Raw genomic sequence first — 27,828 nt, forward strand, 5'->3', positions numbered from 1 at the left:
TCTATGGGCCAGCCAATTCTGTATCCAGACAGCCAACTTTCCCTGTATCCCATGCCTCCTTACTTTCTGAATGAGCCTACCATGGGGAACCTTATCAAACGCCATGCTCAAATCCATATACACCACATCCACTGCTCTTCCTTCATCAACGTGTTTTGTCACATCTTCAAAGAATTCAATAAGGCTTGTGAGGCATGACCTGCCCCTCACAAAGCCATGCTGACTGTCTCTAATCAAACTATGCTTTTCCAAGTAATTATAAATCCTGTCTCTCAGAATCCTCTCCAATAATTTGCCCACTACCGACGTAAAACTGACTGACACGCAGTCACAGAGAGAACTTGCAAACTCCGCAAAGGCTGAACTGAACCCGGGTTGCTGGAGCTGTGAGGTTGCGGTGCTAACCACTGCGCCACTGTGCTGCCCCGAAAAATTAGATAATAATAAAAAATTTAAAACTAAAAATATAAAAGATCATGCTCTGAAATTATTGGACTCAGTGTTCCACTCCTAATGCCTTTAGTAAGCTTTGGGGAAGGTCACACTAGCTGGGAGTTTTGAGGCCTTTTGAAATGCTCCAAACATTTACTAGACTAAGGTAATTCATCCCAGAGGGAATAGATTACCTCATTTGGATGACTTCTTTTGGAAGACTGCAACAATTTATTTCTCTTCTTTGTCCGTTTTGAGTCTCTTTATTTCCCAAAGAATGTTAATAATTTTAGGAGTGTTCAGCATTTTCTATTCCCCATGTCTGGCAGGCATTGATGCTGTGCTGGGGTATGTGAGCTCTCACTGGTTGTCCTACAGGTGATTGCCCTCGATATCAAGGCAGCATTTGACCAAGTATGGCATCAAGGAGCCCTAGCAGAACTGAAGTCAATGGGCTCTGAAGTCCATTGGTTGGAGTCATACCTATCACAAAGGAAGATGGTTGTGGTTGTTGGAGGCCAATCATCTTAGCCCCAGGACTTCACTGCAGGAGTTCCTCACGGTTGCGTCCTAGGGTCAACCATCTTCAGCTGCTTCATCAATGACCTTCCCTCCAACATCAGGTCAGAAATGGGGATGTTCGCTGATGATTGTACGATGTTCAGCACCATTCGCAACTCCTCAGATACTGAAGCAGTCCATGTCCAGATGCAGCAAGACCTGAACAACATTCAAGGTTGGGCTGATAAGTGGCAAGTAACGTTCGTGTCACACAAGTGCGAAGCAATGACGATCTCCAATAAGAGAGAATCTAACCATCTCCCCTCGATATTCAACAGTATTCCCATTTCTGAATCCCCCACTATCAACATCCTGGGGATTACCATTGACCAGAAACTGAACTGGTAAGCCACATAAATACAGTGGCTACAAGAGCAGGTCAGAGGCTGGGAATTATGCAGCGAGTAACTCACCTCCTGACTCCCGAAGCTTGACCACCATCTACAAGGCACAAGTCAGGAGTGTGATGGAATACTCTCCACTTGCCTGGATGAGTGTGGCTTCAGCAACACTCAAGAAGCTCGATGCCGTCCAGGACAAAGCAATCCACCTGATTGGGACCCCATCCTCCAACTTAAACATTCACTCCCTCCACCACTGACACACAATGGCAGGAGTGTGTATCATCTACAAGATGCACTGCAGCAACTCGCCAAGGCTCCTTAAACAGCACCTTCCAAATCCGCTACCTCCACCACCTATAAGGGCAAGGGCAGCAGACACATGGGAATGCCACCACCTGTAAGTTCCCCTCCAAGCCACATAAAATCCTGACTTGGAACTATATGGTTGATCCTTCACTGTCGCTGGGTCAAAAAGCTGGAACTCCCTTCCTAACAGCACTGCAGTGTACCGGCACCAGATGGACTGCAGCAGTTCAAGAAGGCAGCTCACCACCACCTTCTCAAGGACATTTAGGGATGAGCAACAAATGCTGGCCTAGTCAGCGATGCTCACGTCCCATGAAAGAGTAAAAAAAAAAAAGTCATTGTGTGAGCCTTGATGGTGAGCATCAGTATGTTTGACTGTGGGGAGCAGTTGAGCCCAGTCCTGCCTTTGTTCAATGACCAGCCATATGTCCTTCCATTTGGATCAAGAGTGGCTGATTTCCTTTATTCTCACCTAGTTTATGTGCGCCAAAGCCACTTTTGGTACCAGAGCTGCCACCTTGTCTGAAATCAGCCAACTCCGTGCAGATGGGAGATTGAGCCTGATAATCATCCTGGTTTGAATGGCCTACTACACGGTGCCTAAACCAGGGGCCCGAAGGTCACACAACTGAGCAAAATTTAAACAGTGTTGTTGCATTTTTTGAGTTGTTGTCCAGCCCTCTACAACTGCAAGAGCTGGATAGTTCTGACCTGAGCCAGCAGCACTACGATAGTCAGCATTTCCAGGTGAGTCACTGAGGGGGAATTGGGAAGGAATTGCAGTATGGGTTAAAACTGACCATATTCTTAAAGTGCTAAGAGGAATATGGGACTTATTGTTTCATGGAACATGTTTTCTTCTAATACAGATCCCAGCCCTTCAGGGAATAGACACCAGAATGCTTACAAAGATTGTCCGGGATAAGGTAATTAGCATGATGGCCATTTTGAAATTCTCACAGCAAGTTGAGTTTTGCTTCCAGTCATTAATTAAACCTATTTCATGCATTTAAAAAATAAATCTTCACAGGGAACAATCCTCGGTAAAATTGAGTTTGAAGGTGATCCTGTAGAATTTGTAGATCCCAACCTGCGAAATCTAATGGCAGAAATATCAACCAAAGTAAGTTGTTTTTTTTCAGCATTCACTTGGTGTTGAAAGTCTCAGCCATAAATTTCTTCCTAACTATTTGTATTTTCCTCCCACCCAATTTGACAGATTTGCAAAGCTTAAACTCCTCAGTTAAGAGGTGATTCTGGAATGTGGGGGAGGGTGAGGCTGCAGTGTGCGGGTTCCTGAGGAATGGGGGCTGCAGTGTGGGTGTGTCCGGGGGAATGGGGGCTGCAGTTTGGGGCTGCCTGGGGAATGAGGGCTGCAGTGTGGGTGTGCCCGGGGGAATGGGGGCTGCAGTATGGGGCTGCCTGGGGAATGGGGGCTGCAGTGTGGGTGTGCCCAGGGAATGGGGGCTGCAGTGTGGGGATGCCCAGAGAATGGGGAATGCTGTGTGTGTGCGCCCAGGGAATGGGGGCTGCAATTTGGGGGTGCCTGGCGACTAGGGGCTGCAGTGTGAGGGTGCAGTGTGGGTGTGCCCGGGGAATGGGGGCTGCAGTGTGGGTGTACCTGGAGAATGGGGCTGCAGTGTGGGTGTGCCCGGAGAATGCGGGCTGAATTGTGGATGTACCCAGAGAATGGGAGCTGCAATGTGGCGGTGCCCGGGGAATGGGAGCTGCAGAGTGGCGGTGCCCGGGGAATGGGAGCTACAGTGTGGGGGTGTCCGGGGAATGAGGACTGCAATGTTTGGGTGTCTGAGGAATGGGGGCTGCAGTGTAGGGGTGCCCGGAGAATGGGGGTTGCAGTGTTGGTGAGCCCGGGGAATGGGGGCTGCAGAGTGGCGGTGCCCGGGGAATGGGAGCTACAGTTTGGGGGTGTCCGGGGAATGAGGACTGCAATGTTTGGGTGTCTGGGGAATGGGGGTTGCACAGTTGGTGAGCCCGGGGAATAGGGGCTGCAGTGTGGGTGTGCCCGGAGAATGGGGGCTGTGCTGTAGTGTGCCTGGGGAATGGGGGCTGCAGAATTGGGATGCCCGGAAATGGGGGCTGCAGTGTGGGGATGCCCGGGGAATGGGGGCTGCGGTGTAGGTGTGCCTGGGAAGTGGGGGCTGCATTGTGATGAGTAGTGGGGTGGGGGGGGGGGGGGGGTGGTGGCTTGGGAAATCGACTGCAGACATGGGGAGCACCCCTTCAGGATTGAGAAGGTCCCCCTGCAGCTTGCCATCTAGGCTGAGAGCTGGAATGCACTATTCAATGTCAGTGTAGTCATACTGTGCTTGTGTGAAATCCCTTGATTAGGGCAACTAACCTGTTTAGAACAGCTGACATTGTTGAAGTTGTGTCTGTTGGAGTTGAGGACTGGGTAAAGTGTTTGTACATGTGATGCGGTTCCATATTGTTAATACTGAGATTTTACTTGATTGTTTTGTTTGAATGAAGTGGTGGTGCATGTGTTTCAACTCTATGTTTCAACAGGAAGTTAAAGTCTACGGGAAAGGGAATGCAATCAAAATCGTTGCAGTCGACTGTGGTATAAAACATAACATAATCCGGCTTCTTGTGAAGGTATCTACACCTGTCCGTCACCCGTACCCTTGCCGAACGGCACTTTCCATTTACTGTTACGCTCTTGCTCTACTGTATTGGGGGCCATTTAGAATCTTCAATTTCTACTAAAGCAGGATTGAAACAATATCTTTGTATCCTTTGGTAGGAGTGAGGGCAAGGTTAATGGATGATTTATATTTTTGTCAGTAAAGTACCTGGGCCATGACATTCTCAGTGACTGTGAATGCCTGAATACTCATTCCATTTTTGTAAAATTCCATTGTCTGCTAAGAATGCATCAAAGTTTGTGCAGATATTTGCACAATTTGATTTCAATGTAATGCTGCCTCTCATGTCCCAGGTCCCGTTCCCGGTGTTGACTTGCACTGGGCTGGTTTTCAGGGATGTCCCAGTGTTGATTTATACTGGTCTGGTTTCCAGGAGGATGTCCTATGCCCTCTGGGACCTCTTGACAGTGGTCATTCTTGAGATGTGATCCCAGATGATGAATCGATGAGCTACCCAATTGCAGAGAGCTTCATCTTTAAGCCTCTGAGGTGCTGGCCTATTGAGATTACCTAGAAATGGCACCTGTGTGACACACTCCTACCTGGGGCAATGACTTTTACCTACTTTCAACTGAAGTGGAGCTAAAGGAGAACAGTTGCTATTGGAAGCCAGAGGAAATTCTTTTCTTGTCACATATGACTGTGCAGTTCTAACAATTTTCAATAGGCTACCAAGTGTTTGATTTTTGAATGAGGGCCAAGGAATGTGGTAATAAATGCTGCTCTGTTCTTTTCCAGAGAGATGTTGAATTACATTTAGTTCCATGGGATTATGATTTTAGTAACATGGAGTACGATGGACTCTTCCTATCCAATGGCCCAGGAGATCCCACTTTGGCAAAACAGCTGGTCGCTAACGTACACAAGGTGTGGGCTTCACCCGATTCTACGTAAACATGTTGAAACTTGGATGTAGCTGTTCGGTTAAATGTTGTATAGTGTGGTCAGTTCTTTGTATTGCATGGGGATGTAGTGTCGAGAGTGTTTGAGTCGTGTGCACTGCCTCATTTCTGGAGCAGCACAGGCCGTCCTTTCCCTGTAATCAGTGGCTGGTTTCTTTGTACTCTTTTAGGTAATTCAAAGCAGTCGCCCAGAGCCGATGTTTGGAATCTGTATGGGGAACCAGCTGACTGCATTGGCCGCCGGTGCCAATTGCTACAAACTGCCAATGGGAAACAGGTACCAGAAACCTTGGAGCTGTCTCCTGTATAAGTAGTTGCTGCGGTCTTTTTTCTTTTTCTGCCTCCTCTTCAGATCTTTCTGTGTATGGTTGAGTATGATCAGGTAATATGGTTCTCGTGGTACTGGATTAGCAACCCAGAGTTTAAATCCCACCATGGCAACTCCTGAAATCTGGTGATTTTTGCGCTAACATCAGGAAACTGATCCTGAAAGCTGCTGGATTTTTACCACAAACCAACTAGTTCGCAAATGTTTGCTAGGCAAGTGAACCTGCCACCCTACCCAGTCTGACCTCCTTGACCCCAATACAGCCTATCAATCACTCTCTCCCTTTCTCTGTTTTTATGGGCCATTTTTAAAAGGGAGGACCTTGCAATGGACACTTCTCCCACTAGTTCGGCTTCAGCTGTTTACCTTGTTAAGCCCAATCCAAGGCCTAAAATCTGCTTATCCCTCCTTGTTCGATGTTCTCCAGCTCTTTTTAAAGATAGCCAGAATGTTTCTGTTGGGAGATGTGTGGCTGGTGTCGGCCTACTTCTCACTGCCCTGCCTAAGTTAGTGCCTACCCTGAAAATTAGGTCAGGGCTCTGTCAAGGCCTGGGAAACCGATGGAACTCATGGTTTAATCCTTTACCAGCAGGCAGAGGAAAATCCAGGCCCTGCAATGGTTTGAAAGGGACAGGGTAAAAATAAGCTCCTGTACATGTACCATCTTGGGGGAAGTGATGATGGGACAAGAGTAAAATTACTGATTAGAATAGCCGGATTGTCAACCAGTTTGCTGAATCATGCTATTTCTTCAAGGGGCAGTAACTGTACTCGGGGTGCTGGAGTTTTGGCAGTTTAGTATAGTTGGTCCATGGCCAACTAGGAAATGGGCTGAAGCTGCCCGAACATGCTTCCCACAAGATCCGAGAGTCAACACGTTTGACTTTTCGTCCTGAGCACATTTCAAACTCTATAAATGAGCGATGGCATTTGTGTCTTGGTGTCAAGCCTCATGTTCTAACTGAGTTTGAACCTGTATCTCCATTGCCTAAGTGTACAGACTTTGACCACAGTGCAGCCAAGGAACTCCCATAGCAGCAACAGTGATCTAGTTTACAGTTCAGTGCTACACCTGTCAGTGTGCTTACCCACTGGGCCTAGGGATTTGGAGCTGCCTGTCATTTAGGAACTGTGAATAGCATGAAATGAGGCTGTAATAGACAATAATCTTGTTGGAAAGTGCTTGGATTTGCTGACAGATATTTCAAAAATTGCCTGCATACCCATTGCTGTTTGTGTTACACAGAGGACAGAATCAGCCTGTGATGAATGTAATGAATGGCCAGGCATTCATCACTGCACAGAACCATGGATATGCCATTGATAGTTCAACTCTGCCGGAAGGATGGAAGCCGATGTTTGTAAATGCTAACGATGGCACCAATGAGGTAAACAGAGACCTAGATGAATAATATTGCCATATGAGTATTGTATAGCTGTTAAATAATGTGTTATGATTCATTAAGATGCCCTGTTTTGATTAAACCCATGAGTAGCTGAACCATACAGATTAAGGTAATCCCAAATTTAATGCGGGTCTGAGTGGAAGTCGGTCGGTCGGTCAGTTGGTTGATCTGTGCTTCGAATGGAGGTCTGTCTTGGTGAGGGTGCCACAGTTGGACTCGTCACCTCTGGTTGACAATCCTGGTTCTGTTTGTTTTCCATCGATCTTTGCTTGGAGTGTACGAGTGTGGGCTTCAGAAGAGTTGTGGTGCCATCAATGACTCAGTAGTCTCTCAAAGCTGAATATCTAGACTTCAGTATTAAGAATGAGCAGTTGGGTGAAGGGTCCCAGTGCCTTGAGAATGATTGCTGCACAGGGAGTCAGCATGTTCTATATAGGGAGGGTGGAAATAGCTGACCGGGGTAGGTGAGGAAGAAAAAGCTCTTTCTGTGCTAGCTTATACCTTGAACTCAAGACTGGCGTAAAAGAGTTCAAAGCTATCCCTCGTATACATTCTTGTTGGTGATTCCAAATAACTGGAAATGCTCAGCGGCCATGATAATGGCAGGTTGTACAGGCAAGTGGTAAGAAAACTGGAGGCACAAACAAAAGAGAGCAACTAAATTGCTGGGTGTCCAAACAATAAAAATTATGGGATGGAATTTTCTGTCTCTTTGTGCAGGATAAACTGTGCAATGAGGTGCAAAACAGGGGAAGATAGCACAGAGTAATGTTGTTGGGCTAGTAATCCAGAGGCCTGGGCTAATGCTCCAGACACATAGTTCAAACCACTAAGGTAACTGGGGAATTTATATTCAATTAATAAATCTGGAATAAAAAACCTATTCTTATTAATGACCATGAAACTACTGGATTGTTGTAAAAACCCATCTGGTTCATTAATGTCTTTTAGGGAAGGAAATCTGCCATCCTTACCTGGTCTGGCCTTCATGTGACTTCAGGCTCACAGCAATGTAGTTGACTCTTAACTGCCCTCTGAAATGGTTAGAAAGCCACTCAGTTGTATCAAAAAACCGGACAGATAAGTTGAATAAAACTGGACGGACCACCCAGCATCAACCTAGGCACCGGAAACAATAATAGCACATCCTGCCTATCGACCCTGCAAAGTCCTCCTCACTAACATCTGGGGACTTGTGCCAAAATTAGGAGAGCTGTCCCACAGACTAGTCAAGCAACAGCCTGACATGGTCATACTCATCGTATTATACCTTACAGACAATATCCTGGAGTCCTCCATCCCTGGGTATGTCCTGTCCACCAGAGGTGGCGACACAGTGGTATACAGTCAGGAGGGAGTTGCCATGGAGGTTTAGTTTAGAGATACAGCACTGAAACAGGCCCTTCGGCCCACCGAGTCTGTGCCGACCATCAACCACCCACTTATACTAATTCTACACTAATCCCATATTCCTACCACATCCCCACCTGTCCCTATATATTTCCCTACCACCTACCTATACTAGGGGCAATTTATAATGGCCAATTAACCTATCAACCTGCAAGTCTTTGGCATGTGGGAGGAAACCGGAGCACCCGGAGGAAACCCACGCAGACACAGGGAGAACTTGCAAACTCCGCACAGGCAGTACCCAGAATCGAACCCGGGTCCCTGGAGCTGTGAGGCTGCAGTGCTAACCACTGCGCCACTGTGCCGCCCTTCAATATTGACTCCAAACCCCATGAAGTCTCAAGACATCAGGTCAAATATGAGCAAGGAAACTTCCTGCTGATTATCACCTACTGCCCTCCCTCAGCTAATGAATCAGCACTCCACTAAATGTGTAGATGAGGGTAAAGCAGTTGATGTAGTCTACATGGACTTCAGTAAGGCTTTTGATAAGGTCCCGCATGGGAGATTGGTTAAGAAGGTAAGAGCCCATGGGAGCAAGGGTAATTTGGCAAATTGGATCCAAAATTGGCTTAGTGGCAGGAGGCAGAGGGTGATGGTCGAGGGTTGTTTTTGCAATTGGAAGCCTGTGACCAGTGGTGTACTGCAGGGATCGGTGTTGGGAACCTTACTGCTTGTAGTGTACATTAATGATCTAGACATGAATATAGGAGGAATGATCAGTAAGTTCGTAGATAACACGAAAATTGGTGTTGTAAATAGTGAGGAAGAAAACCTTAGATTACAGGACGATATAGATAGGCGGAACAGTGGCAAATGGAATTTAATCCTGAGAAGTGTGAGTTGAGTTGATGCATTTTGGGAGTAACAAGGCAAGGGAACATACAATAGGTGGTGGGACTCCAGGATTAACAGGGGGTCAGAGGGACCTTGGTGTACTTGTCCATGGATCACAGAAGGCAGCAGCACAGGTAGATAAGGTGGTTAGGAAGGCATATGGGATACTTGCCTTTATTAGCCGAGACATAGAATATAAGAGCAGGGAGGTTATGATGGAGCTGTATAAAACGCTAATTAGGCCACAGCTGGAGTACTGTGTACAGTTCTGGTCGCCACACTAGGGGACGGATGTGATTGCACTTTAGAGGGTGTAGAGGAGATTCACCAGGATGTTGCCTGGGCTGGAGCATTTCAGCTATGAAGAGAGACTGGGTAGGCTAGGGTTGTTTTCATTAGAGCAACAAAGGCTGAGGGGGGACTGATTGAGGTAGACAAAATTATGAGGGGCATTGATAGGGTAGATAGGAAGAAACTTTTTCCCTTAGCTGAGGTGTCAATAACTAGGGGGCATAGATTTAAGGTAAGGGGCAGGAGGTTTAGAGGGAATTTGAGGAAAAGGTTTTTCACCCAGAGGGTGGTTGGAATCTGAAACACACTGTCTGAAGGGTGGTAGAGGCTGGAACCCTCACAACATTTAAGAAGTATTTAGATGAGCACTTGAAACGCCATAGCATACAAGGCTATGGGCCAAGTGCTGGAAAATGGGATTAAAATAGATATGTGCTTGATGGCCGGCACAGACACGATGGGCCAATGGGCCTGTTTCTGTGCTGTATAATTCTGACTCTATGACTCCATGTTGATCACCACTTAGAAGAAGTACTAAGCATAGCAAGGGAACAGAATGTACTCTGGGTGGGGGACCTCAATGTCCATCAGCAAGAATAGTTTGGTAGCACTACTACTGGCCAAGCTGGCCAAGTCCTGAAGGATATATCTGCCAGACTGGGCCTGCGGCAGGTGGTGAGAGAACCAACAAGAGGGAAAAACCTACTTGACCTAGCTGCCAACAATCTACCTGTCGCAGATTCATCTGTCCATGACAGTATTGCTAGGAGTGACCACCACACAGTCCTTGTGGAGATGAAGTCCAGTCTTCACACTGAGGATACCCTCCATCATCTACCATCGTGCTAAATAGGGTTGGCTCACAATACAAGAACACTATAAATAGGAGCAGAAGTAGACCGTATGGCCCATCTACTCCACCATTGAATATGATCATGGCAGATCTTAGGCTTCAACTCCACTTTCCCACCCGCTCGCCGTATCCCTGGATTCCCTGAGAGACCACAAATCTGTCTATTTCAGCCTTAAATGTATTCAAAGATGGAGCATGCACAACCCTCTGGGATAGAGAATTCCAAAAATTCACAACCCTTTGAGTGAAGTAATTTCTCCTCAGCTCAGTCCTAAATGATCGGCCCCTTACCCTGAGACTGTGCCCCCATGTTTTAGATTCCCCGACCAGCGGAAGCAATCTCTCAGTGTCTATACTATTTGGTCTCTTCAGAATCTTGTATGTTTCAATGAGATCACCTCTCATTCTTCTAAACTCCAGAGAGTATAGCTCCGAATTACCCAGCCTTTCATCATAGGACAACCCCTGCATCTCAGGGACCAATTTAATGAACATTTGCTGTACCACCTCCAATGCAAGTATATCCTTTCTTAAATGTGGAGACCAAAACTGCACACAGTATTCCAGATGTGGTCTCACCCAAAACCCTGTACGATTGGAGCAGGACTTCTTTATTCGCGTACGCTAATCCCCTTGTAATAAAGGCCAACATGCTATTAACCTTCCGAATTGCCTGCTGTACCTGCATGCTAACTTTCTGCATTCCTCGTACAAGCACACCCAATTCTCTTTTCACATCACATCAAGAATAGATCCAGCAGCTCAAAATTGGGCCCCCAATGAGGCGCTGTGGACCATGAGCAGCAGCAGAATTGTATTCAACCACAATCTATAACCTCATGGCTTGGCATATCCCCCACTCTAGCATCACCATCAATCCTGTCTGGTTCAACGAAGACAGCAAGAGTGCATTCCAGGAGCAGCAACAGGCATACCTAAAAATGAGGTGCCAAATTAGTGAAGCTGCAGCACAGTAGTATGTGCATGCTAAACAGCAGAAGCAGCATGCAATAGATAGAGATATGCGATCTCACAACCAACGGATCAGATCAAAGCTCTGCAGTCCTGCCACATCCAGTCGAGAATGGTGGTGGAGAATTAAACATCTGACAGGAGGAGGAGGAGGTTGCACAATTATTCCCATCCTCAACGATGGGGGAGTCCAGCACATGACAAGGCTGAAGCATTTACAACCAATTTCAGCCAGATGTGATGAGTGGATGATCCATCTCTGCCTCCTTCTGAGGTCCCCAGCATCACAGATGCCAGTCTTCAATCAGTTTGATTAATATATCAAGAAATGACTGAAGGCATCGGATATTGCAAAGGCTATGGGCCCTGACAACATCCTGGCCCTAGTGCCGAAGACCTGTGCTCCAGAAATAGCTCTGCCCATAGCCAAGCTGCTCCAGTATAGCTACAACACCGACATCTACCCAACAATGTGGTATCTCCTGCCCGCAAAAAGTAGGACAACTCCAATCCAGCCAATTATTGCCCGTCAGTCTACTGTCAATCATCAGCAAAGTGATGGAAGGTGTCACCGACAGTGCTATCTAGTGGCACTTACTCAGCAATAACCTGCTCACTGATGCTCAGTTTGGGTTCCGCCAGAGCCATTTGGCTCCAGATCTCATTACAGCCTTGGTCAAAACATGGACAAAAAAGCTGAACTCCAGAGGTGAAGTGAGTGTGACTGCTCTTGACATCAAAGCAGCATTTGATCATGTGTGGTATCAAGGAACCCTGGTAAAATTGAAGTCAGTGGGAATCAGGGGGGATTCACTCCCTCCATCACCAACGCACAGTGGCAGCAGTGCATACCATTTACAAGCTGCACTGCAGCAACTCACCAAAGCTCTTTCGACAGCAGCTTCCAAACCCGTGACCTCTACCACCTAGAAGGACAAGGGCAGCAGATGCATGGGAATACCACCACCTGCAAGTTCCCCTCCAAGTCACACATCATCTTCACTTGGAATTATATCGCCGTTCCTTCACTGTCGCTGGGTCAAAATCCTGGAACTCCCGACACTCCAAGGACTGCAGCGGTTCAAGAAGGCAGCTCACCACTACCTTCTCAAGGGCGATTAGGGATGGGCAATAAATTCTGACCTAGCCAGTGATGCCCACATCCCATGAATGAATAAACAAAAGATATCTGGGTGCAAGTGACTTGCACGTAACCTTAGCCCAGGCCCAAATATCCCTGATCATTTACACCCATCTAGACCCTCTGGAATGTTTACTTGGAAGGTATTTAAGTCCTTCTTTGCATGCACTCCCACAGGGGGAGCATGAAAACAGTCTGGGGGCTTGAAGACTGTTTTCGTACTGCGCATGCACACTCGGTTGGTCGTGCATATGCCTGGACTCCATAAAGCCAACTGGAGAGGGGCCTTCCGAAGCACATTACCTTGTCGAACCTAGAGTTGCATGCTTTCTGTCCTGGGTGACTGGATTGGAGTGTAGGAAACATTGACTGCACTGGAAGGGCATCTCACCCATGTGGATCCAGCCATGGCTCTTGAGGTTTGCACCAGCGGGGGCCCACTTGCTGGGCCTCAGGCCCTTGTGGACCTCCCGGTGTTTGCCCAGGATTTTGTAGGTGGCAAAGCCTTGCCCGCAGACCTGGCAGATGAAGAGCTGGGCCCCGGTTGTGTTCCCTGTTTGGTCCACCAAGCGGTTGAAACATGGGAGGCCTTTGCTGCGTATGTTGCAATGGAAGGTTTTCTCTGCTGTGTGGACATGCTGGGGCTCACACCTGACTTGATTCAAGCCCCTCCTGCAGGCTGGGCAGTGGAAGGAAGGGCATCTTGCCCTTATGAACGTGTTCACGTTTGGTCAGGCTGTAGCGGCGGCTGATGGAAGGCCTTGCCACATGTATCAGACCAGAAGGGTTGCTCGCTGCTGTGGCTGCCCCTATGCTGCACCAGGTTGTTAGGTTTTAATTAACATTTCTGCCTTTAATTTGTTGTCTTGACGTTGGTCCTTTCATTCTTAATTCAAATTTTTTAACAAAAGAAAAGATAAACCTCCAAAGAGCTAACTAACCCATGAATTAGAGTATAAAGACTGCTATTTTGACCAGCCAACTACAATTACAATTGCAGAACATGAGATTACAGGATCTTCACAAAGCTAACTATAGCTCCACTTTTTGAATTCGACCATATCACCATTCTCACGTAATTTGCACCCTCCTGAGCCACACTATAGAAACACAGCAGCACTGTTCACTCCCCAACCTGCTGGTCTGCTTACAGTGAATCAAATTACACATTCCAGACAAACCTTTGGATGTGTCTTGTCCCTCAAGGGGACCAATCAGAAATCTGGTCCACCTCACTTGAGTTGCCAATAAACACAACCATCAATCTCTGTCTCCCCTACCCCCCCCCCCCCCCCCCCCAACCCCCCACCATCCCCAATGGCTGTCAGCTCATTATAATTGCATCACTCCAAGGCTAATATCCTGCAATTATGCTGGTTCAAAACGGGTGTCATATTAAGCCCCGAGGATTGGGTATAGCAGGGAACAGTCACTTTCTGGTGTTTTATTGCAATTCTTTTTGTTGTATCCTCATGTTATGCATTTTCTTTTTCTCACGATGCATTTCTTGGTGTCTGGAGAAGTGACATGAAAACAAAAAATGATTAGATGGCTTGAAAGTTTCATTTTCATACTTGAAGGAATAGATGGTAGAAATAGACATTGACAAATTAGGTTAACAACTGGGCTTAATTTCGGCTGTAACTTCCCGGTTACACCTCCACGGGAAATTTCACTTCACTCCGACAAGCCTAGAATTCATGGATACAGTAGCATAGTGGGCCAGTAATCCCGAGGTCCAGACAAATGACACCGAGACTTGATTCAAATCCCATAATGGCAGCTGGGAAATTTAAATGTAATTTATCAATTAAATCTGCAATAATGAGCTCGTAACAGTAACAGTGACCATGAAACTACTGAATTTTATTACAAACTCATCTGGTTCATGAATGTCCCTTTTTTATTTGTTCATGGGATGTGGGCACACTGGCAAGGCCAGCATTTGTTGCCCATTCCTAGTTTCTCTTGAGAAGGTGGTAGTGAGCTTTCTTGAACCGCTGCAGTCCATCTGGTGTAGGTACACCAACAATGCTGTAAGAGAGGGAATTCCAGGTTTTTGACCCAGTGACAGTGAAGGAACGGTGATATAGTTCCAAGTCAGGATGGTGTGTGGCGTGGAAGGGAGTTTGCAGGTGGTGGTGTTCCTATGCATCTGCTGCCCTTGTCCTTCTAGGTGGTAGAGGTCGCGGGGTTGGAAGATGCTGTCAAAGGAGCCTTGGCGAGTTGCTGCAGTGCAATTTGTCATTGGTAACATTGCTGCCACTGTGTGTCAGTGGTGGAGGGAGTGAATGTTTAAGTTGGCGGATGGAGTGCCGATCAAGTGGCTGCTTTGTCCTGTATTGTGTCGGCTTCTCGAGTGTTGTTGGAGCTGCACCCATCCAGGCAAGTGAACAGTATTACATCACACTCCTTGAAGATGGTGGACAGGCTTTGGGGTGTCAGGAGATGAGTTACTCACTGCAGAATTCCAAGCCTCTTACCTGCTCTTGTATCCATAATATTTATATGTCTGGTCCAATTAAGTTTCTGGTCGATGGTGACTCCCAGGATGTTGATGGTGGGGGATTCAGTGATGGTAATGCCATTGACAGACAAAGTGAAATGGTTAGATTCTTTGTTGTTGGAGATGGTCATTGCCTGCCACTTGTGTGGTGCGAACGTTACTTGCCACTTATCAGCCCTAGCCTGGATATTGTCCAGGTGTGGCTGCATATGGTCACTGACTGCTTCAGTATTTGAGGAGCCAGGAATGGTACTGAACATTGTGCAATCTTCAATGAACATCCCCACTTCTGACCTTATGATTGAAGGAAGGTCATTGATGAAGCAGCTGAAGATGGTTGGGCCTAGGGCACTACCCTGAGGAGCTCCTGCAGTGATGTCCTAGAGCTGAGATGATTGACTTCCAACAACCACAACGATCTTCCTTTGCATTAAGTATGACTCCAACCAGTGGAGGATTTCCCTCTGATTCCCATTGACTCCAGTTTTGCTCAGACTCCTTGATGCCATACTTGATCAAATGCTGCCTTGATGTCAAGGGCAGTCACTCTCACCTCATCACTTGAGATCAACTCTTTTGTCCATATTTGCACCAAGGCAGGAATGAGGTCAGGAGCGGAGTGGCCCTGGCGGAACCCAAACTGAGCATCGGTGAGCAGATTATTGCTGAGTGAGGGCCGCTTGATAGCACCGTCGATGACACCTTCTATCACTTTTTCTGATGATTGAGAGTGGATTGAAAGGGTGGTAATTGGCCAGATTGGACTTGTCCTACATTTGTGAACAGGACATACCTGGGAAATTTTCCATATTTCCGGGTAGATGCCAGTGTTGTAGCTATACTGAAACAGCTTGGCTAGGGGTACGGCAAGTTCTCGCAACTCAGCCTCCCACCCAGTTTTGTGTCATCTACAAATTTGGAGATATTACATTTAGTTCCCTCATCTAAATCATTAATATATATTGTGAATAGCTTGGGTCCTAGCACCGATCCTTGCGGTACCCCACTAGTCACTGCCTGCCATTTGGAAAAATACCCATTTATCCTTACTCTTTGTTTCTTGTCTGCCAACCAATTTTCTATCCATTGCAATACACTACCCCCAATCCCATGTGCTTTAATTTTACTGGAGTTCAGCTAATCTCTTATGTGGGATTTTGTCGAAAGCCTTCTGAAAGTTCAAATAAACCATATCCACTGGCTCCCCCTCATCAGTTACATCCTTGAAGAATTCTAGTAGATTTGTCAAGCATGATTTCCCATTTGTAAATCCATGCTGACTCTGTCCAATTCTACTACTGTTCTCCAAGTGCTCTGCTATAAAATCTTTGATAATGGACTCTGAACTTTTCCCCACTACCGACGTCAGGCTGACTGGTCTATAATTCCCTGCTTTCTCTCTACCTCCCTTTTTAAATAGTGGGGTTACATTAGCTACCCTCCAATCTGTAGGAACTGTTCCAGAGTCTATAGAATCTTGGAAGATGACCACCAATGCATCCACTATTTCTAGGGCCACTTCCTGAAGTACTCTGGGATGTAGATTATCAGGCCGTGGGGATTTATTGGCCTTCAATCCCATCAATTTCCCCAACACCATTTCTCTACTAATACTGATTTCCGTCAGTTCCTCCCTCTCAGTAAACCCTGTGTTCCCCAACATTTCTGGTATGATATTTGTCTCCTTCTTTGTGAAGACAGAACCAAAGTATGCATTTAATTGGTCAGCCATTTCTTTGTTGCCCATAATAAATTCCCCTGTTTCTGACTGTAAGGGACCTACATTTGTCTTCACCAATCTTTTTCTCTTCACATACCTATAGAAATTTTTACAGTCAGTTTTTATGTTCCCGCAAGCTTGCTCTTGTACTCTATTTTCCCGTTCTTAATCAATCCCTTGGTCCTCCTTTGCTGAATTCTAAACTGCTCCCAATCCTCAGGTCTGTTGTTTTTTTCTGGCGAATTTATATGCCTCTTCCTTGGATCTAATGCTATCTCTAATTTCCCTTGTAATCCATGGTTTGGCTACCTTTCCTGTTTTACTTTTGCGCCAGACAGGAATAAACAATTGCTGCAGTTTATCCATGCGTTCTTTGAATGTTTGCCATTGCCTTTCCACCGTCATCCCTTTAAGTAACGTTTCCCAATCCATCATAGCCAACTCGTGCCTCATACCTTCGTAGTTTCCTTTACTAAGATTCAGGACCCTAGTCTCAGAATCAACTACATCACTCTCCATCTTGATGAAGAATTCTATCATATTATGTTCGCCCATCCCAAGGTGTCTTGCACAACTAGATTGTCAATTATTCGCCTCTCATTACACAATACCCAGTCTAGGATGGTCTGTTCTCCAGTTGGTTCCTCAACATATAGGTTCAGAAAACCATCCCGTATACACTCCAAGAATTCCTCCTCTACGGTATTGTGATTAATTTGATTTGCCCAATCTATATGCAGATTAAAGTCACCCTTAATTACAGATGTCCCTTTATCGCATGCGTCTCTAATTTCCTGTTTGATGCCAGTCCCAACATCACCACTACAGTTTGGGGGTCTATATAAAAACCCCACTAACATTTTTTGCCCCTTAGTGTTTTTCAGCTCTACCCATACAGATTCTACATCGTCAGAGCTAATATCTTTCCTCACTATTGCGCTAATTTCCTCTTTAACCAGCAATGCAGCTCCACCGCCTTTTACTTCTTTTCTGTCCTTCCTAAATACTGAATACCCCTGGATGTTCATTTCCCACCCCTGCTCTCCTTGCAGCCATTTCTCCGTAATCCCGACTATATCATACCTGTTTACATCTATTTGCGCGATTAATTCATCCACTTTATTGTGAATGCTCCGTGCGTTAAAGCACAAAGCCTTAAGGCTTGTCTTTTTAACAGTGGTTAGCACCGCAGCCTCACAGCTCCAGCGACCCGGGTTCAATTCTGGGTACTGCCTGTGTGGAGTTTGCAAGTTCTCCCTGTGTCTGCGTGGGTTTCCTCCGGGTGCTCCGGTTTCCTCCCACAGCCAAAAGACTTGCAGGTTGATACGTAAATTGGCCATTATAAATTGCCCCTAGTATAGGTAGGTGGAAGGGAAATATAGGGACAGGTGGGGATGTGGTAGGAATATGGGATTAATGTAGGATTAGTATAAATGGGTGGTTAATGGTTGGCACAGACTCGGTGGGCCGAAGGGCCTGTTTCAGTGCTGTATCTCTAAATCTAAAAATCTTCCCACAATTTTTCACTGTGGTCCTGTTTGATTCTGGCCCTTGATTTCTCTTCCAATCACTTTTCTTATTCCCCTCACTGTCTTTTGTTCTTGTCTTTGATCCCCCCTCCTCTGACTCCTTGCAAAGGTTCCCATCCCCCTGCCATTTTAGTTTAAACCCTCCCCAACCACTCTAGCATATACTCTCCCCAGGACATGAGTCCCAGTCCTCCCCAGGTGTAATCCGTCCAGTTTGTACTGGTCCCCCCTCCCCCAGAACCGGTCCCAATGTCCCAGGATTCTAAAACGCTCCCCCTCACACCATCTCTTCAGCCACGTATTCATTCGATGTATCTACTATTTCTACTCTGACTAGCACGTGGCACTGGTAGTAATCCTGAGATCACTACCTTTGAGGTCCTACTTTTCAACTTACTTCCTAACTCCCTATATTCTGCTTTTAGGACCTCATTCTTTTTTTTACCTACTAAGATTGTACCAATGTGTACCACAACCATTGGCTGTTCACCCTCCCCCTTCAAAATGTCCTGTAACCGCTCTGCGACATCCCTGACCCTTGCACCAGGGAGGCAACATACCATCCTGGAGTCTCTTATGTGGCCACAGAAACGCCTATCTATTTCCCTTACAATTGAATCCGCTATAACTATTGCATTCCCACACTTTTTACTCCTCCCCTGTGCAGCAGAGCCAACCGTGATGCAACGAATTGGGCTGTTGCTGCTTTCCCCTGAGAGGCCATTCCCCCCAACAGTATCCAAAACAGTATATCTGTTTTGCAGGGGAATAGCCACAGGAGATTCCTGCACTGCCTGCCTAGTCCTCTTGCTCTGCCTGGTGGTCACCCATTCCCTTCCTGCCTGTGGAATCCAAGCCTGCGGTGTGACCACCTCTCTATACGTGCTATCCACGATACTCTTCCACTCTTGCATCTTGCCAATCAGAAAATGACCCATTTATGCCTACTCTGTTTCCTGTTAGCTAGCCAATCTTCTATCCATGCCAATATGTTACCCCCAACACCATGAGCTTTTATTTTCCGCAGTAACTTTTGATATGGCACCTTATCAAATGCCTTCTGGAAATCTAAGTACTGTATATGCACCGGTTCCCCTTTATCCACAGCACATGTAACTCCCTCAAAAAACTCCAATAAATTGGTCAAACATGATTTCCCTTTCGCAAAACCATGTTGACTCTGCCTGATTACCTTGAATTTTTCTCTGCAATAACGTGCTCTGCAATAATTTGGGGCTGCGCAGTGGTTAGCACCGCAGCCTCACAGCTCCAGGGACCCGGGTTCAATTCTGGGTACTGTCTGTGTGGAGTTTGCAAGTTCCTCCTGTGTCTGCGTGGATTTCCTCCGGGTGCTCCGGTTTCCTCCCACCACCAAAGACTTGCAGGTGATGGGTAAATTGGCTGTTATAAATTGCCCCTAGTGTAGGTAGGTGGTCGGGCATATGGGATTACTGTGGGGTTAGTATAGATGGGTGGTTCTTGGTCGGCACAGACTCGGTGGGCCGAAGGGCCTGTTTCAGTGCTGTATCTTTAAATAAAAAATAAAAAAAAATAAAAAAAACGTCTTCAATAATAACTTCTAACATTTTCTCTAAGACAGAAACTAAGCCTGTAGTTTCCTGCTTTCTGTCTCCCTCCCTTTTTGAATAAAGGAGTTACATTGGCTATTTTCCAATCTAACGGAACCTTCCCCGAATCTAGAGAAGATTGGAAAATTAAAACCAATGCATCAACTATCTCACTAGCTACTTCTTTTAGGACCCTAGGATGAAGTCCATCAGGACCTGGGGACTTGTCAACCTGCAGCTCCAACAATTTGCTCAGTACCACTTTCCTGGTGATTGTAATTTTATTGAGTTCTTCCCTCCCTTCCATTTCCTGATTTACTGCTAATTCTGGGATGTTCATTGTATTCTTTATAGTGAAGACCAAGAGACAATATCTGTTCAATTCATCTGCCATGTCCTTATTCTCCCTTATTAATTTCCAGACTCACTTTCTATAAGACCAACACTCGCTTTGTTAACTCTTTTTAAAATCCTTATAGAAAGTCTTACGAACTGTTTTTATATTTCTAGCTAGCTTTCTCTTGTACTCTTGATTTTTCCTTCCTTATCAATCTTTTAGTCATTCTTTGCTGTTTTTTATATTCTGTTCAATCTTCTGACCTGCCACCCATCTTTGCACAATTATATGCTTTTTCTTTAAGTTTGATACTATCTTTAACTTTTTTAGTTAACCACAGCTGGTGGGTCCTCCCCTTAGAATTTTTATTTTTCATTGGAATGCATCTATTCTGTATATTCTAAAATATGCCCTTAAATGTCTGCCATTGCATCTCTTTGACCTATCCGTTTACCTAATTTGCCAGTTTATTTTAGCTAGCATTGCTTTATGCCCTCATAATTGCTCTTATTTAAGTTTAAAATGCTTGTCTTGGACCCATTCTTCTCTCCCTCAAACTGAATGTAAAATTTGATCATATTATGATTGCTGCTACTTAGGGGCGCCTTCACTAATAATCCTATCTCATTACACAGTACCGGGTCTAGTATAGCCTGCTGTCTGGTTGGTTCCAAAATGTGCTGTTCTAACAACAGCACATTCTGGAGTGTTGCACCCGGCAATCCCGTGCAATTGATTACTGAGGTAGGTTCATGGACTGCCGGGCCTCCTGTAATTTCTGCGGCCTGGAGGAGTCAGTGTTTCATATTTATGTAGAGCGTGCAAGGTTGCAGCCCTTATTTGACTATCTGATGGGGTTGCTCCTCAAGTTCTGGCTGCACTTCAGTCCCACGCTCCTGACCTTCGGCCACCCGGTGTGGAGGTCGGGGGGAGTATGCAGATTGAGAGACCTGCTTGTGGGACTGCTCCTGAGCCTGGCCAAGGTGGCCATTGATAGCTCCAAGCAGAGGGCAGTTGAGGGGGGTCACTTAGCCAGACTGTCTGCCTCTCTCCCACAACTACTTCTGCGCCCCGGTGTCCCTGGAGAGGGAGCACACTGAGACTCCCGGAACCGTTTAGTTCTTCCCCGACCGATGGGCACCGGAGGGACTGGACTGAATCCTACCCACTGGGAGTGACATTTTAGTTTCATTTTAGCTAAGTTTCCTTTATAGATTTTGGAGATTTTTTTTGTTACAGTATATAAATGGTGCTCCCTTCAGAAGAGGCACTTAGTTCCTCTTTATTAACAACCTCCCGGTTAGTCCAAAAGAGGAATAAAATTAGACACATCTCCTGTTTGGGCCATCCAAAAAGTTATTAGGTTGTTTTAAAAAAAAAAGGTATAAAATTAGGCTCAGGGTAAAACTGTGGTGCATCGGATAGGAGGTGTAGGCTTGTAATGTGTAACTCTGTAAATAAATATGAGTGTGTAAAGATTGGCTGCAGGTCTATCCTTCATCAACTGGCTTTTTGGATTAAGATGCACTGTGCTGGCAGGTTCCTCGGTGAGCACTGTGTCTGCAGGGTCTGGTGTGGTCTCATCGGTGACCACTGTGTCTGCAGGGTCTGGTGTGGTCTCATCGGTGACCACTGTGTCTGCAGGGTCTGGTGTGGTCTCCTCGGTGAACACTGTCTGTAGGTTCTGGTGTGGTCTCCTCGGTGAACACTGTGTCTGCAGGGTCTAGTGTGGTCTCCTTGGTGAACATTGTTTCTGCAGGGTCTGGTGTGGTCTCCTCGGTGAACACTGTTACTGCAGGTTCTGATGTGGCCCCCTCGGTGAACACTGTGTCTGCAGGGTCTAGTGTGGTCTCCTTGGTGAACATTGTTTCTGCAGGGTCTGGTGTGATCTCCTCGGTGAACACTGTTACTGCAGGTTCTGATGTGGCCCCCTCGTTGAACACTGTTTCTGCAGGTTCTGGTGTGGTCTCCTCAGTGAACACTGTTTCTGCAGGTTCTGATGTGGTCCCCTCGGTGAACACTGTACCGGTATGGGCGGATATGATTTTTCTGGTGGTACAATGAGTGGCAGGAAGTTTTGCAGCTTTGGTGTTGACTGTTTCTCCTTTGCACAGCTGTTAGGGTACAAGAACTGAGAATTTGCTTTTCTTTGTCTGCTTTTCTTGCTTCCATTTCTATCTCCCTGACTCCCCTGACCTCCTCCAACTGTTCCCACAATCTGTGTCTTATATATCTCTGATTTCTGTCTTGTGCCTTCTGTTATCTTGTGCTGAAATCACTCTGCTGTTTGACCATCTCCTTTTTGCCGTTTCAGAGCTCTACACATTTTGCCGTTTCAGAGCTCTACACATTTTGCCTGCCTGTGTTTCCCTCCTCTCTTTGTACAGTTTCTGCTTTAACTGCTACTGTCCATAATATACCCCTTCTTCTGACAAGTGATCCACATCTCAAACATTAATCCCTCCATTAGTCCACAGATGATGCTTAACCTGCTGAGTGTGTCCAGCATTTCCTGTTTGTGTTTCTGATTACCAGCATTTTTTGTTTTTTCTTTCTACAACCCAGCTGTTGCATCCTTCAGTCCAGTGCTGCCTTCCTGACCATGCTTCCCCTATGGGACTGAATGCTCCTTTCTTTCCCCTATTCAAGTATTATTCATGGGTCCAGGCTCGTGGCCAGGCTTGTCAGAGGTGCTTGGCTGCTCTTCTGCTATTGGGACTCATGTCGCTCTCCTCTCGAGCCAGCTTATTGCTGTGGGGCCTGCTGGTTGGATCTCTGGAGTTCATATCTCCTGATGCCAGCTCTGTGCCGCTGGAGTGTTGCCATGGGCAGAGCACCTGTATTATGAGGATGTCCTGTGAGATGACAGCCTCGGACAGGGCACCTCCAGCCACTGCCTTTCTACTGGGCTGGAGTCCCTGATGTGGCCACAGATTAAAGCTTTAGGCTACCGACAGCACGATCTCTTGAGACTGACTTGAGGCAATATATGGGTTGGATGCTGCTTGAATATCCTCCTTTTCAACTGAGTTCCCATGCGTTCTGGGTCCCACAAGTCCCAAGCCATTGCACAGGCTTCTCCTCCATTACCACCTGGGAAGGTGACTTACCATCAACTCCCCAAATCGTCTGGCTCCTTGGCGCTCTGTGACTCATCTGGTGCTAGATTCTCTGTAATGCTATTGAATTGCACGTGGCTGAAAGTGTCTGAGCTGGTGCTTGGGAGTGAAAACGTGAGTTGTGTGGCATGGAATAAGGAAGATCATAATAGAGGAATGTGATCAAGGTCCAAGGACTCGTGGGAATGAGCTTGACTTTCCCTCCCTCTTCATTGTCCTTTTCAGCATTGCTAATGTGCTTAAGTGAGTGAGCAAGAACGTGGCAGATAGGATATAATGTGTTAGGAAAAATAGAAGATCAGTCTATTTTTTAAAAGAGCCTGGGAAATGCTGGTATTCGGACGGACCTGGGTGTCCTTGTACACGAATCATAAAGTTAACATGCAAGCACAGCAAGCCTTTATTACAAAGGGATTGGGGTATAAGAGTAAAGAACCTGAGTGCAGTTATATAGTTCTGAAGAAGGGTCACTGACCTGAAACGTTAACTCTGCTTCTCTTTCCACAGATGCCGCCAGACCTGCTGTGTGTTTCCAGCATTTCTTGTTTTTATTTCAGTTATATAGAGCTTTGCTGCAATCACATCTGGAGCACTATATACAGTTTGATCTCCTTTACCTAAGCAAGATGACTGCAACAAATGTACATTAGACCGATGCCTGTGATGAGTGGATTGTCCTAGGAGGAGAGATTATGTAGAATGGGCCTATATTCTCTAGAATTTAGAAAAACTGAGAGCTGATCTCATTGAAACATATGTAAAATGCTTAAGGAGCTTGACATGGTAAATGGTGGAAGAATGTTTTTCTTGGCTGCGGAGTCTAGAACTATGATCTACAGTCTCAGAATAAGGGGTCGGCCTTTTAGGATTGAGATGAGGAGAAATTTCTTCATTCAAAGGGTTGTGAGTTTTTGGAACCTCTACCTGAGAGAGCTGTGGGTGCTCCTTCTAAGTGGTATCCTTCAATGAACAGGGAAGGGAAGTTCTGTCGAAGGGAGACTTCTACTGTCTCAGAGTTATATGCTGTGAGATGCAGGGGAATGGAAGGAGGGCTGTGAGGAAACTGAAACAAAAACAAGAAATGCTGGAATCACTCAGCAGGTCTGGCAGCATCTGTGGAAAGAGAAGCAGAGTTAACGTTTCAGGTCAGTGACCCTTCTTCGGAACAGAGGAAACTGTGTCGCTTGTGCAAGATAAAAGTGCTCCCTTCATTAACTGGGAACACGAGCGTTATAAATGAAAAGCAGTAAGTTTAATTCTTTTGTTTCAGGGAATCGTGCATGAGAGCAAACCGATTTTTACTGCACAGTTCCATCCAGAGGCAAAGGGAGGACCAACAGATACTGAAGTGAGTAAAATATTTTTTTCCAATCAAAGCCCAGGGGAGTAACTATAAATATCAAAATCAACAGGGATGTTTCTTCAAAATCATTTTCTGAGAGCACAGATGTGGAATTTGTTTGACTCAGCATGTAGAGTGGGCTGGAAATAGAGCTGAAACATCAGTGTGTGTTCTGACTACAACTAATCAGGAGTGAGACTCCACACCAGTACTAGAGCCATGCCCAGTCATTCACTTTCCACTTCAACTGAGAAACACCAAGTACTACAAATATACCTTTTAGTCCTTCCAACCCTGATGGCAATTTGAGCTATGTAGGTGAGCTTTAGATCTGTCACTGTATAACACTGGTGTGCAATACTGGTGGGAACTGGTCTGTCAATGTATAATTTACCATACAAAATTGACATAAATGGACTAAATCAGTCATGTGAGAACACAGCATAAATGTATGTGATAAGAGTTGACTGGCAGGGCAATCATTGCAGATCTACAAACAGTTTATGTGGTGCTTCACAGCTAGTTTCTAAGAAGTTGGAGCAAAACCTCATTGGATACATGAGCCTAGTGAAGTCACCTGTTGCACACCAGTCTCTGTCTGACACCCACTCTGTAGACGACACTATTAATGCTTGTCCTGTTTATTTGCCCAGGAAACCATTCCTGATCTCCCTGTGTCTTGGTTAGCACTGTTGTCAGGTGGGGAGTCACTAGGTGTGGTTGCACATTCTGCTCCTCACCAGCACAACATTAGCGCTGCCAATAGGTCAGTAATTTGTACGCATTTGTACACATTTAAGTATATTTGCTGATCAGGGTGTCATTCTTCATTAATCAAGAGTGTGCAAAGTAGTCAGAAAAGAGCCTAGTCTCGATCTGCAACACTACTGGATATAGAGAAGTAACCCGATCAGATGGGATGCATGCTAGGTTGCTGAGGGGAGTAAAGGTGTTTATAATCTTCCAGTCCTCTTTTATATGTGGGAGTAATGCCAGAAGACTACAAATGTTACAAATAAACGCAGCAACTTCAACCCACTCAGCTGAATGTCAATGGCGGGGAAACTTTTAAAGGCAAAAATTCAAGATAAAATTAATTGCCACTTGTAAAAGAAAAAATTAATAAATGAAAGACCGCATGGATTATTAAAGTCAAATCAAGCTTGACTAACTTGATTGAGTTCTTTGAAGTAAAGGGAGGGTTGATGAGAGTAGTGTAGTTGATGTGTGTATGGATTTTCACAGGGGAAATTTTCAGTGTTATGGGGAAAGAACAGGGGAGAGGGACTAATTGGTTAGCTCTTTCAAAGAACAGGCATGATGAATGGCCTCTATGTGCTGTACCATTCTGTGAACAAATGTGAAAATATGTTATTTGATTTCTGCCTGCTGAAAGCTTGCCGCTGGTTTGTGAAGGCACTTTGCACAGTGTTAAATATGGAGAGCACTTACACTTATCTCCTTTTTCAGTTCTTGTTTGATGCTTTTATTTCGCTAATAAAAAAAGGAAAAGGAACCAGCATTGCCTCGGTCATGCCAGCAGTTCCCCCTCCCCCTGAGAGGCTTGAGGTTGGTTTTCTTTCTCTTCACTGATTTATATGTTAAGTATTCTGATCAATCTGCCTGCAAGTATTCATTTGTAATGGCAAGTAATTTGTTGCAGCAAACAAATTGGCAAAAGTCATGTTTTATCTTTCTCTTTGTCTCCCCCTCTCTCTCCTTTTGTCATGTCCTCATTCATTCTTGTGTCATTCCCTTTCTCTAGTTTCCCTGTGGTTCTGGTCCTGCAGTAGTTGACTCTGCCATCTCCAAGGCCTTCTTGAACTACTGTAGCATTTTGATGCAATGAAATGATTTGCTAGGCCATTTCGGAGGGTAGTTAAGAGTCAAACACATTGATGAAATCACATATAGGCCTTTTTTTTTAGATTAGAGATACAGCACTGAAACAGGCCCTTCGGCCCACCGAGTCTGTGCCAAACATCAACCACCCATTTATACTAATCCTACACTAATCCCATATTCCTACCAAACATCCCCACCTGTCCCTATATTTCCCTACCACCTACCTACCTACACTAGTGACAATTTATAATGGCCAATTTACCTATCAACCTGCAAGTCTTTTGGCTTGTGGGAGGAAACCGGAGCACCCGGAGAAAACCCACGCAGACACAGGGAGAACTTGCAAACTCCACACAGGCAGTACCTGGAATCGAACCCGGGTCCCTGGAGCTGTGAGGCTGCGGTGCTAACCACTGCGCCACTGTGCCGCCTTACCGAGTAAGGATGGCAGTTGTGTTCTTCTGACATTTCAACAGCATTTTATTTATTTACAGATTCTCAAACTGCTATGGTGGGATTTGAATTGACATTCCCTGGATTACTAGTTCAGTAATTTAGCATTACTGTACCTGCTAGACCAAGACCCACCCAGTTTATCCAGATGGCTATTAAAAATGCGACGGCATCAATTGAAGAAGAGTAACAAACTGTCCTGCCCAGTACTCCTCCCTGAATCAACACTCCCCAAAAATAGGAGCTAAGCTGGCCATTCACCACAGCTCTAGTTTATGGGATGTTAGTGCGTGCAAAAAAAGCCACTGTGCTTGGTTGCAAAACTGTTCCTTTTATCTTTTGTTCCTGGCATCTGGGCTTCACTGGCTCGGCCAGAATTTATTGCCCATCCCTAATTACCCTCGAGAAGGTAGTGGTGAGCTGCCTTCTTGAACCACTGCAGTCCATCTGGTGTAGGTATACCCACAGTGCTCTTAGGAAGGGAGTTTCAGGATTTTGACCCAGCGACAGTGAAGAAATGGTCATATAGTTCCAAGTCAGGATGGTGTGTGGCTTGGAGGGGAACTTGCAGGTGGTGGTATTCCCATGCATCTGCTGCCCTTGTTCTTCTAGGTGGTAGAGGTCATGGGTTTGGAAGGTGCTGTCGAAGGAGCTTTGGTGCGTTGCTGCAGTGCATCTTGTGGATGGTACACACTGCTGCCACTGTGCATTGGTGATGGAGGGAGTGAATGTTTGTGAATGGGGTGCCAATCAAGTGGGCTGCTTTGTCCTGGATGGTGTCGAGCTTCTTGAGTGTTGTTGGTGCTGCACCCATCCAGGCAAGTGGAGAGTATTCCATCACACTCCTGACTTGTACCTTGTTGATGTTGAACAGGCTTTGGGGAGTAAAGAGGTGAGTTACTCGCTGCAGGATTCCCAGCCTCTGACCTGCTCTTGTAGCCACAGTATTTATGTGGCTGG

At 45.9% G+C, this 27,828-nt stretch overlaps 1 protein-coding gene across 1 annotated transcript in view; it reads left to right on the forward strand.

Annotated features, from left to right (window-relative positions):
• The window catches only part of cps1 (carbamoyl-phosphate synthase 1, mitochondrial), a 260,110-nt gene that overhangs the window by 52,625 nt on the left and 179,657 nt on the right, over positions 1-27,828 (forward strand). The window contains exons 5-12 of the mRNA XM_068036228.1: positions 2,513-2,569; positions 2,674-2,766; positions 4,170-4,259; positions 5,048-5,176; positions 5,382-5,488; positions 6,786-6,927; positions 24,499-24,576; positions 26,041-26,139. Coding sequence (XP_067892329.1) covers positions 2,513-2,569; positions 2,674-2,766; positions 4,170-4,259; positions 5,048-5,176; positions 5,382-5,488; positions 6,786-6,927; positions 24,499-24,576; positions 26,041-26,139 — 795 coding nt within the window. The remainder of the gene's footprint in view (positions 1-2,512; positions 2,570-2,673; positions 2,767-4,169; positions 4,260-5,047; positions 5,177-5,381; positions 5,489-6,785; positions 6,928-24,498; positions 24,577-26,040; positions 26,140-27,828) is intronic.

This window comes from Heterodontus francisci, chromosome 7 (assembly GCF_036365525.1).
Source record: "Heterodontus francisci isolate sHetFra1 chromosome 7, sHetFra1.hap1, whole genome shotgun sequence".
NCBI classification, from domain to species: Eukaryota; Metazoa; Chordata; class Chondrichthyes; order Heterodontiformes; family Heterodontidae; genus Heterodontus; species Heterodontus francisci.